The sequence below is a fragment of the Palaemon carinicauda genome, chromosome 1, assembly GCF_036898095.1.
Source record: "Palaemon carinicauda isolate YSFRI2023 chromosome 1, ASM3689809v2, whole genome shotgun sequence".
NCBI classification, from domain to species: domain Eukaryota; kingdom Metazoa; phylum Arthropoda; class Malacostraca; order Decapoda; family Palaemonidae; genus Palaemon; species Palaemon carinicauda.
This window is the reverse complement of record NC_090725.1, coordinates 118,416,087-118,428,809: the sequence shown is the minus strand read 5'-3', so window position 1 is coordinate 118,428,809 and position 12,723 is coordinate 118,416,087. Positions and strand designations below refer to the sequence as shown.

The 12,723-nt window shown below is 43.3% G+C and overlaps 1 protein-coding gene across 1 annotated transcript in view; it reads left to right on the top strand.

Annotated features, from left to right (window-relative positions):
* Nab2 (Nuclear polyadenosine RNA-binding 2) overlaps window positions 1-12,723 on the top strand; it is a 379,140-nt gene that overhangs the window by 337,422 nt on the left and 28,995 nt on the right. Inside the window, exon 15 of the mRNA XM_068384339.1 lies at window positions 2,535-2,665. Coding sequence (XP_068240440.1) covers window positions 2,535-2,665 — 131 coding nt within the window. The remainder of the gene's footprint in view (window positions 1-2,534; window positions 2,666-12,723) is intronic.

Sequence of the window (12,723 nt, the reverse complement as noted above, 5' to 3'; positions counted from 1 at the left end):
TATGATGTTATTTGAATGAACCAATTTCTTTGCACCTGACCAATTAATCATGTGATTTTTATCTCTAACGTGAGAATATATTCAGGGCTGCAGACTCGCAATGCTCTTAAAAACATAGAAGTAAATACAGATTTCTTAACTTTGTTGCCTTGGTTTGAGTAGTAATGGTCATATGCTGAGATATTCGTTGGCTTTCTGTATACACTAAACTTGAGTCTATTGTTACATCTATGTATGCGACAGTCCAAAAAAGGTAGGGTACAATTATTCTCCAGCTCCATAGTGAAATTTATTGATGGTACCAAACTATTCAATCTAAGAAAAAAGTTATTGGTAGCCATTTCTCAGATATTTTTTGTTCAATTTTAGAGTGAAAGATATCATTGGAAAGAGGAATAAAAATCCTATAATTCTGTGTGACAGAATTTTGATTTCCCTTTTTTCCCGACTTTTTTACATCTAGACCAGAAAAAATTCATTAAAAAAAAGAGAAAAAGGAAAATCAAAATTTTGTCACAGAATTATTCGGTTTATGAAATATTTATGGTATGATTTTGAATACAATTGGTGTCATATTATTGGAGAAATAGCTAACTAAATTCTCAAAAAATAATTATTTTTACCCTTAAATCTAAAAGTTTTTGCTCAATTGACTTGAAATTTTTGTTTGATAAGGGTATTATATATATATATATATATATATATATATATATATATATATATATATATATATATATAAAACAGGATCGTAGGGCTCAATTGCCTGTTCATTGCAAAAGAATCTCGGGCCAAAGATGACATCAAATTCCTTTTCCATGTTGGTCCCATTGGTCTCTCCCCATATTACCATGATCCTTCATGCAGATGCATCCCGGTTGGGTAGGGGAGGTAATATTATTCTGAGGAGACCTTTGTGTTCAGGAAATGGTCCCCTCAGTTTGCTATACAGTATTTCACAAAAAATGTGTTGAGAGAGTTAGTCCAAATAGGAACTCCGATCTAAAGATCTTCATAAACAACCAAGTAGCTGTCTGTTGCCTCAGGAAGGGGGAGGATTCTGATCAAGAATTCTCAATGCCGTGACTCTTCCCATTAAGAAGTTTCTTCAGGAGAAAAATGTGTTCCTGTCATCATTCCATCCATCTGGTTCACTCACTGTAGTGGTTGACACCCTATCCAGACAGGCAGTCATGCGTACGGAATGGACCCTGGGTCAGAGTTCTTTTTTGTAGCTAGATCAAGATCTCCAAATAAATCAGTTTGTAACAAAAGAGAACCACAAATTTACAATATGTAGCTCCAAATGTGAACTCTCAAGTACTGTAGTGGCAAGAGATGCCCCGAATCCAGAGGTAACCAGATGATCATCAATCTATCTAATTCTTCCGACAATTTTGGTCTCAAAGGCTTTGCGTATCTTTCAGGATTTTTCAGGAACAGCTGTGGTATTAGCAGCATTTTGGCCCAGCAGTCCGTAATATCCACGTCAAAGTCTGAGGCCAAGATTACAACTGCTTTGGTTTACACAGCTGTATCAGAAAGTAGGAAGTTGGATTATCTTTATTTCCTCCTTTCTGACTCCGAACCTTCACGCTTGGATTTTCTCTTGTATTTTTTAGAACGATTTCTCAGCTCACAACTTGACTTTTGAATGAGCTGCAAGAGGTCTTCATTCAATAGACAATACCAATTTGTGTGGAAGATGTGGATGGCTTTTCTAAAGAGTCAGTCCCTTCATCTGATAATTCTGGATTTCTCTGCTTCCTTTCGGTATCACATCTTTGTGGAGAGGAAGCTCCAGCTAGTAACTATACTGTAATATAAATCAGTTTCATCAGAATCTCTCAATCAAGCCTTTGACGTGGATCTCGACTCAGACATGTTTCATAAGATTACCCATTCTCTTGTTTTGTATAGACCATTTCCACCCACTTCTGTGGTTTCTTGTTCTCTGGATAGTGGTGTGCTGAAGTTTTTGGCTTGAGTTTGATAATTCCTCCATCCCCTTTATATGACTACCCTCTAAAAGTCCCTAAAAATACTCGGAAAGGAGAAGCATGGGGCTGAATGAAATAATGGCTACATGTAAAGAGGTTCACAAGTAATGTAAGCATACCAAAGCCATATTGTTTACTATTGAGTGCCCCAGATTGTCTGCCCAACCATAACTTACTTGGAGTTAGGGAGAATGGGAATCGATATAATTTTTAAATGGTAGATATTGAAAAGAGAGATTTGCCAATGGACTCAGCATGAAACATAGTAAGATGTATTGAAATGATATATGCTGTACCATTAGATATTAGCCAAAATTAAAGAGCAAGCAAAAATTTTATCACACCATCTTGCATATTTTATTCATTGCCATCTAGGTGTCATGTAGCACGCCGTCTGATCATTCAGTAGCCTCTCAGAGTTGAGGCAGGCGTTTTTGTCTATAACTTAATGTGAAAAAGTCATGATTTTTGTAGTTTTCCTACATCACATATATTCTGTTACTACTGTAAGTTAATTTTTTAATATTTTTTATTCAGGCTGTTTCCAAACTGCAAATTTGGTGACAAGTGTGCTTACATTCATCCAAAATGTGCTTATGATGGAGCTTGTACAAGAGTAGGCTGTTCTTACACACATTATGCTGGTAGAAATCCAAGCTTAGTTGCAGGTAAGTAAACTTTTAAACTGGAAGAGAAAAAATATTAAAAGAATAAAAATTTTACTTTGGTTCAAATTGCATTCTTCATTGTTCAAATGTTATTCAAAGGTTTAGCCCATCTAAAATCTGTCATCAAGTGGCATAAATACTGTAATATTTGTGAAAATTGAGCATTGAGATCAATATTTCAATAATTTGAGTGTAAACTCATGTTTTTTCAACCTGTTTTAGTGTTCTCTAATATTATGAAATTAGACCTAAACTTGTCTGGTGTATTGTTAGGGTGCATTAGGTCTACATTATTTCTTATTTATTATAAGATCACATTTTCTTGTGTCTATAAAATTCCATGTCCTCAACCTTATTGTGTGTTTGTTTAAATTTGTTAACTAATGGCTTTTTCTTGTAATATTCTTATTTTGAACTGGACGGCTTCTATGATTTTGAAGTGTAGAGAGCAAGGTTGAGGTTGTGGTAGTGAAAAAGAGCTGTGCAATGTTAACGACATTCTGGTCTATCATTTATTCTCCTTCAATATACTTCCTGGGTCTTACAAAGGTCCAGTAGCCCAGCCTTCACTTTTGGCTGTCTAGGACCTCGGGCTTGAGAGGCCAAACTTCCAAAACTGAAAATAAGTTATGGGACAAAAGAAGGCAGTTCCCCACTGTGCAGCTGCTATGAGTACTGTATAGGTTCCCAGAATTCCACTTGGCAACAATGTAATCTCAGGCCTGTAGAATGGCTACAGAATACCTTTCAAGAACCAGCTCCCTCCCTATTACCTGACAACCCTCCTGGATTCCAGAGTTTCTTCTGTATGAGTTAGGCCATCAGGATCATTTCAGGGTAGAAATCCATGGTATGTTAGATTCTACCAGGAAGAGCAACTTCATGCATTATATGACACTGAAGGGTGCATATATTTAAATATCCATCTATTAGTACCCACCATTTTTTTCTTTGGGTCATGAATACTTACCTGTTCAAATTCCGGTGCTAAGTTGCTTTAGACTCATTATTGTTTCCCTTTCGTCACAATCTTAGAATTGTATTGAACTGAGAAAGTTGGATCTTTACTGCAGAAGTAGAAAACTATTTGCATACATATACATACACACATACACACACACATATATATATATATATATATATATATATATATATATATATATATATATATATATATATATATATATATATATATTTGGGGGGGGGGCTCAGCCATGTCGTCCTGATGGAAGGTTCCTGTAGGCAGCTTTCTAAGGGATATTTGGCTACAGTGATACTCCCAGAGAATTGACCACAGGTCTCCAGAATTCTAACTCCTGGCACGAGTATCCTTAAGAAAATTCTTAAGGTTATCGCATAATATCGGGACGTATTTCTTGATACGACACATGGAAATCTTCACCCCGAATAGAGTTTTCGCTCTGAGGGGGAAGAGTGGTGAAATTGAAGGGGAGCCGTCATCAAGGTTACCCGGTGGATCCCCTTTCCCGTACTACTACGGCGTAACTCATTCCTTTTGTAGTAGCGAATTAAGCACGGTGTATCTCCCTCTTGCTCTCGGTTTTGTTACTATTTCAAGGATTATTACCATGCATTCTCCAGCATCTTCATCCTCTGGAAAGTTGAGTATTTAATCTTTCCTGTGTATGATTTTTAGCTCCCTTTTCACAGTTAAATTAGCATAATTTAGATGTATTTAGTGGAGCACAGCCATCACCGGAGGCGGCCGTTTTGGACCGCTGCCGTACGCCATAAATGCTTTATTTGGTTAGTAGTACGATGTCCCCGTTATTTAGCTTTAATGAATTATATGTATTTAGGCAAATTATACTAGTGAAGATCAGATTATACATGTAATATTTCCTCTTCTGTTAAACGTTTCGATCGTATATGATAGGGTCTCGGTGACGTAGCGTAGCCGAGATCCCAACTCGAGTTAGGCTAGCCTAATGTGTTTTAGTATACTTTAGTAACGTTATCCCCGTTTATCCTCTTGTATCGTTTTATCAATTCAGTCGGAGATAGCATGTCTCCTAGAATTACTAACATAATTCGATACTCGTCTCTTTTAGAGATTTAAGGATAAACCCTTCCTTCCCTCTGAGTTCCGCCATTAGGCGACAACCCTATCTTGGTCTTGCCATAGAGTAGTGTACTCCGGCTTGACTGGGATAGTGTTTCTGTCTTCCCTCTTTGCCGGTGGGTATCCTGGCTTTGAATTATGACAGTAACTCGGTATTCAGTCTTGTTGTCGGCAACTCTACTGACGTGGGATTAGTCACTCCCCTGCCGGTTTCACAGTTGCAGGCATAGGAAGACCGGCTTTCCTAGTCCACAACCGAAAGTGGTAGTACAGTTGCCGCCACCTTCTCCCTTGTGGTCTAGAAGACATGTCTTATATCCGGCAAGGTCTTAGGCTGAGGAATCGTTATTCCTCTGCCGCCCAAGACGGCACCAGCATAGGAAACTATGTTTCTGTGTTTGTTGCCGACAGTAGGAGGCAGACGTGCCACCTTCTTTCGACGCAAAATATAAGACCCTTTCCCTTCCCCTTCTGTCCTTTATTGATGGCCTAGCCGTCACAACATGTATGGCCGGTATTCTACAATCTCCCCGCTTGCCAGGCGGATTGCGATGCCGGCCGGGCTCCTACAAAGGCGGCTTAATTGCCGCTTCGACCTTCCCCCCTAATGGAAGCAAGGCTCTGGGGAAGGTTGTGCCGGCCATGACGGCTGCCAGTGGGAGACCCTAATAACTTTGAGTATTCTTCAGTCCTCTCTTGGACTGCCATCCACAAACCCTGGAACCGGCAGAGCAGCCGGCAACAGATACTGTGGCTGGATGAAAGCTAGAATTATTACATTCTCCCCTTCCATTTGAATCCTCATTCTGGAAGAAGGCAGTAGAGACAGTAGTCCCTACAACCCTAATTATTGTACTAAACTATAATATTACGGTAGCCCTTCTCTCCATGCTTTCTCTCTCTCTGTCGGCTAGTGCCGTCAGGTACTAGCCTAGCCGGTAGCATGCCGGCAGAACTACAGTATAAGATTATCCAGTAGCCAGTATTTCTGCAGTATAGTAAATACAGCAGTTAGAAAGCTACAGTATATGATATACAGTAGTATGTTTTCCAACATACAGTATATATATATATATATATATATATATATATATATATATATATATATATATATATGTGCGTGTGTGTGTGTATGTGTATGTATATATGTATATGTATATGTATGCGTAAAAATCACAGGAAAACGTGATGCTCAGATGCAGAAGAACCACAGGGAAAATGAAAATACGAAATATACGTTTTTAAATATTTAACTTAGCCGGTGAATATATAATAGCTGACGTCTCCGGCGGCTCGACAGAAAAACACAAAAACTCGCGAGCGATCGCTATGAAGGTTGCGGGTGTGCCCACCAGCGCCAACTATCGGCCAGATACCGCTTATACATGTAAACAGCTCCAATTCTTCTCTGTCGGTCTGATCGACAAGACGTACCATTACTCGCTGTTAACCTGGAGTTTTTCAACAGTCTTGGTGAAGTACTTCCTTTTGGTTTGAGCTTTCGCAGTGCAGGTGTTTTATCTTCAACTTAAACTCTTGAACTCTTTTTTGGATAGATTTAATTGTTGATGACTTTGGATTTTTTTTGGACTTTCTTTGACTTTTTCAAAATGGCTGACCCTTCTCCAATTCCTAGATTTCGTAAATGTAATGCTAGGGATTGCAATAAGCGTCTTCCAAAGGCCTCTCTCGACCCACATACTGTGTGTTCTAATTGTCGGGGTAAAACCTGTCAATTAGGAGATCGGTGTGAGGAGTGCGTGGGCCTTTCGGAATTCGATTGGCTTGAGTTTGACAAGTATTCTCGTAAGCTAGAGAGATATAGGGTGAGGAGAAGTTCCTCTAGATCGTTAGAATTTTCCTCCTCCCATGCCCCTGAACCTAATCCTTCCCCTGTAGTAGTTGTGCCTGAACCCTCTACTAGCACTCAGGAACCATCAATGCGGGATATGTTACGTGCCATTCATGCTTTGGGCGAGAGAGTTGAGTCGTTAGCTACGGACCGTAATCAACTCATGGCGGACGTAAAAGAGTTAAAGTGTCAGAGTGCCACATTAGAAAATCGTGGGAAAGTGATTAGTGCGCAAAGTGTTATCAGTGTTGCGACCGAGGGTTCGTCTGTTCGTGCCTGTCGTTCGCCTAGTCCGAGACCTCTTGCAAGCTCCCAAGCCCCAGGGAGAAGTAATGTCGTAGGACTTATGGGTTCGAGAGGCTTTAACCAACGAACAGACGTTCCCTCTATGGTTTCAGGCGTGTCTCGTCAAGACCGCCCCTACCATAAGACGAGCGAGACGGTTTTCTCCTCGTCATCCGAAGGCTTTTCGCGTAAGAAACCGTGGAGCAAGGTTTCAAGACCCTTAAAGCGAAAGTCAGTCCCTTCAGGACAGGTCCAGCGTCCTGGTTGTAGCCATTGGGACAGCTCTGACCCTGTGCAGTCATCGGAAGACTGCTCGCCGCCTAAACAGAAGCGTAACACAGGCTCCGAGAGTCTTAGTGTAGGCAATGTTTTGCAGTCACAGACGTTACCCTCGTCTCTTACCGCACCCATTCCCGTTGATCCTAAATGGGTTGTACTGCAAGACATGCAGAATAAGCTTGCCTCTCTTATGGAGGACTATTCTGCTGAAAAGGTTCACGATGATCCTCGCCGCTTAGCTGATCGAGATCGTGGCCGTCAGCCGCCCAAACGAGCCTTTGCTCGTCCTGTTGACGTTGGCGTTACAAAGTCACGTCAGTCACGTTTTGTAGAGCCTCACTCGATGCAGTCCCGTGTTGACTTTCAGCCGCATGTGGACGTTCAGCCGCTGCCGAATGCTCTTGTTGACGTTCAGGACGTTCGCCAACCAGCGAAGTTGGCTTGTTTTGACGCTGAGCGTCAAGCACCGCAGTCAAGAGTTGTTTTGACTGCTCATTCTAGGCAGTCAAGGCAGTCTTGAGTTGACGTCGAGCGTCCTCCCGCTCCTGTTGTTGTTGACAGTCAGGCTGTTAAGCAGTTACATGACGTAGCGTCCTGGACCGCTTCTGATGCTCCGGTGCGTGTGGACTCTGCTTGTCAAGCATTGCCACCAAAGCAGGTCTCGCCCTTGCTTGTAACTCAGCAGTTATCGGACGAAGCTCCTTCAGATGAGGACGTTGCTGATCCTCATCCTGATGATAATCCTTCAGATGTAGATGAACCTAAGGCGGTTCCTCCTTCGATGGACTTTAAGAAGATCATGTTGATTTTCAAGGATCTTTTTCCAGATCACTTTGTTGCTGTTGCTCCTCGTTCGCCTCCGTCTGAGTTTGCTCTAGGCTTACCTGCTACCAAGCCAGCCTTTACTAAGCTAGTGCTTTCTCGCTCTTCCAAGAGGGCTTTACGTCTTCTAGGCGACTGGTTGGATACCAGGAGGAGTTTGGGGAAGACGGCCTTTGCCTTCCCTCCTTCTAAGCTTGCTTCTAGATCGAGCGTCTGGTATGACACGGGAGAAGTTCTCGGCTTGGGAGTCCCTGCCTCTGCCCAGGGTGACTTCTCAAGCCTCGTAGACTCTCCCCGTCGCCTGGCCATGAGACGCTCGAAGATTTGTTGGTCCTCCTCGGACCTTGACCATCTGCTTAAAGGCGTATACAGGGCCTTTGAAGTGTTTAACTTTCTTGACTGGTCATTAGGAGCTTTAAGAAGGAAGATCTCGTCTGCCGACCAAGATGTTTCCTTACTTATCATGTCCTGTATGGATAAAGCCATCCGCGATGGCTCCAATGAGCTCGCCTCCACCTTTACGTCGGGAGTCTTAAAGAAGCGGGAAACCCTTTGCTCTTTCCTTTCGGCAGGAGTTACTCCCTGTCAGAGATCGGAACTGCTCTTTGCTCCCTTATCAGCGTCCTTGTTTCCGCAACAGCTGGTTAAGGATATAGCTGCTTCGCTTGTGCAGAAGGACACCCATGACCTGATGGCGTCCTCTGCTCGCAAAGGGGCTCCTTCTGCATCCTTTGCTGTGAGACCCAGGATCGAGACTCCTGCATCTAGATTTATCCCGCCCTTTCGTGGCAGAGCTCCCAGCAGGGGAAGCTCTCGTGCCGAGGGAAAGAGAGGTAAGAAGAGAGGAGCCAAGTCCTCCCGTGGCAGAGTCTGACTGCCCACAGCCTCAGACAGCGGTAAGTGCCAGATTGAAGAGCTTCTGGCAGGCCTGGGAGAAGAGGGGTGCAGACCAAGAGTCTGTTCTGTTGCTCAGAGAGGGGTACAAAATACCGTTTGTACGCAAACCTCCTCTAGTGACAACTCCCATAGACCTCTCTCCCAGGTACCGAGAGGAGTCAAAGAGACAAGCCCTAAATCAAGAAGTGTCTCTGTTGCTAGAGAAGGGAGCGGTGGTGAAAGTCTCGGACCTTCAATCACCGGGGTTTTACAACCGTCTCTTCCTAGTCCCAAAGCATACAGGAGGTTGGAGACCGGTGCTAGACGTCAGTGCGCTCAACGTTTTTGTTACAAAAACAAAATTCACGATGGAGACCACGAAGTCCGTCTTAGCAGCGGTCAGAGAGGGAGACTGGATGGTCTCTCTCGACCTACGAGATGCGTACTTCCACATTCCTATACACCCGGATTCCCAACCGTTTCTGAGGTTTGTTTACAGGAATGTGGTGTACCAGTTTCGAGCCCTGTGCTTTGGCCTCAGTCCTGCTCCTCTCGTGTTTACGAGGCTCATGAGGAATGTGGCAAAATTCCTCCATCTATCGGGAATCCGAGCCTCCCTGTACTTGGACGACTGGCTTCTCAGAGCATCGTCCAGTCATCGCTGTCTGCAGGATCTACATTGGACGTTGGGTCTGGCCAAGGAGTTGGGACTTTTGGTCAACCTAGAAAAGTCCCAACTGATCCCATCCCAGACTATTCTATATTTGGGGATGGAGATTCGCAGTCCAGTTTTTCGGGCTTTTCCGTTTGCCACCCGAATAGAAGCCCTGCTCAAAGTCCAACTAATGCTGAAAAGAGAACGTTGTTCAGTCAGGAGTTGGATGAGTCTCGTGGGGACTCTCATCCCTGGAGCAGTTTGTCTCGCTAGGGAGACTACACCTTCGGCCTCTCCAGTTCCATCTAGCCTCTCACTGGAACAAGGACAAGACGTTAGAGACGGTATCAATCCCAGTCTCCGAACCAGTAAAGGCATGCCTGAAATGGTGGGACAGCAATATCAGTCTGAGAAAGGGACTATCCCTAGCAGTCAAGAACCCAAACCACGTGTTGTTCTCAGAGGGTCGGATTTGGGTTGGGGTGCGACCCTGGACGGTCGGGAATGCTCGGGTCTGTGGACCTCAAGTCAGAAGAGCATGCACATCAACGGCAAGGAGCTATTAGCAGTCCACTTGGCCTTGATGAAATTCGAAAGCTTTCTTCGAAACAAAGTGGTAGAGGTCAACTCAGACAACACCACAGCTTTGGCGTACATCTCCAAGCAAGGAGGCGCACACTCCCTCACGCTGTACGAGATCGCAAGGGACCTTCTCATATGGTCAAGAAATCGAGGCATCTCCCTGTTGACGAGATTCATCCAGGGGGACTTGAACGTCTTGGCAGACTGTCTCAGTCGGAGGGGTCAGGTGATACCCACGGAATGGACCCTCCACAAGGACGTGTGCAAGAGTCTTTGGGCGACTTGGGGTCAACCCACCATAGACCTCTTTGCCACCTCGTTGACCAAAAGGTTACCAATCTATTGCTCACCAGTCCCAGATCCAGAGGCAATCCACATAGACGCGTTTCTACTGGATTGGTCTCATCTGGACTTATATGCATTCCCACCATTCAAGATAGTCAACAAGGTACTGCAGAAGTTCGCCTCTCACGAAGGGACAAGGTTGACGTTGGTTGCTCCCCTCTGGCCCGCGAGAGAGTGGTTCACCGAGGTACTTCAATGGCTGGTAGACATTCCAAGAAGTCTTCCTCTAAGGGTAGATCTCTTACGTCAGCCCCACGTAAAGAATGTTCATCAAAGCCTCCCCGCGCTTCAGTTGACTGCCTTCAGACTATCGAGAGACTCTCAAGAGCTCGAGGCTTTTCGAAGGAGGCAGCCAGTGCGATTGCGAGAGCTAGGAGAGCTTCTACCATCAGAGTATACCAGTCGAAGTGGGAAGTCTTTCGAGACTGGTGCAAGTCAGCATCTGTGTCCTCTTCCAGTACCTCTGTAGCCCAAATCGGAGATTTTCTTTTACATCTGAGAAATGTTCGCTCCCTCTCAGCTCCCACGATTAAGGGCTACAGGAGCATGTTGGCTTCGGTCTTTCGTCATAGAGGCTTAGATCTTTCCAACAATAAAGATCTCCAAGATCTCCTTAAGTCTTTCGAGACCTCTAAGGAACGTCGTTTGGCAACTCCTGGATGGAACTTAGACGTGGTCCTAAGGTTCCTCATGTCAGACAGGTTTGAGCCATTACATTCAGCCTCCCTGAAGGATCTCACCCTCAAGACGCTTTTCCTAGTGTGCTTGGCTTCGGCTAAAAGGGTCAGTGAAATTCATGCCTTCAGTAAGAACATCGGCTTTTCTACAGAAAAAGCCACATGTTCACTTCAACTTGGTTTCCTGGCCAAAAATGAACTGCCTTCTCGTCCTTGGCCTAAGTCCTTTGATATACCTTGCCTGTCAGAGATCGTAGGCAACGAACTTGAAAGAGTGCTGTGTCCAGTTAGAGCTCTTAAGTTCTACTTAGCTCGTACTAAGTCCTTACGAGGTGGATCTGAGGCATTATGGTGCTCAGTTAAGAAACCATCATTGCCTATGTCAAAGAATGCTTTGTCATATTTTATCAGATTTTTAATACGAGAGGCTCATTCTCACTTGAATGAAAAAGACCGATGCTTGCTTAAGGTTAAGACGCACGAAGTAAGAGCTATAGCAACTTCCGTGGCCTTTAAGCAAAATAGATCTCTGCAAAGTATTATGGACGCGACCTTTTGGAGAAGCAAGTCGGTATTCGCGTCATTTTACTTAAAAGATGTCCAGACTCTTTACGAGGACTGCTACACACTGGGTCCATTCGTTGCAGCGAGTGCAGTAGTGGGTGAGGGTTCTACCACTACATTACCTTAATTCCAATATCCTTTTAATCTGTCTCTTGAAATGTTTTTAATCTTGTTTTTGGGTTGTACGGAAGGCTAAGAAGCCTTTCGCATCCTGGTTGATTTGGCGGGTGGTCAAATGTCATTTCTTGAGAGCGCCCAGATTAGGGGTTTGATGAGGTCCTGTTGTATGGGTTGCAGCCCTTGATACTTCAGCTCCTGGGAGTCTTTCAGCATCCTAAGAGGATCGCTGGGCTTCGTGAGGAAGACAGACTAACAAGGCAGAGTAATCGTCTAAGTCAACTTCCTTACCAGGTACCTATATATATTTGGGTTTTGTTATGATATAACTGTCAAAAACTCTAAGCATATACGCTGTAAACTTAATTAATTCTGGTCTCTACCCACCACCATGGGTGTGAATCAGCTATTATATATTCACCGGCTAAGTTAAATATTTAAAAATGATATTTTAGTTATAAAATAAATTTTTGAATATACTTACCCGGTGAATATATAAATTAAAGGCCCCCCCTTCCTCCCCGATAGAGACCCAGCGGGATGAGAAGAATTGGAGCTGTTTACATGTATATGCGGTATCTGGCCGATAGTTGGCGCTGGTGGGCACACCCGCAACCTTCATAGCGATCGCTCGCGAGTTTTTGTGTTTTTCTGTCGAGCCGCCGGAGACGTCAGCTATTATATATTCACCGGGTAAGTATATTCAAAAATTTATTTTATAATTAAAATATCAAAATTTTGTATTTTCATTTTCCCTGTGGTTCTTCTGCATGTATATGTATATATATATATATATATATATATATATATATATATATATATATATATATATATATAAATGTATATATATGTGTATATATATGTATATATATGTATATATATATATATATATATATATATATATATATATATATATATATG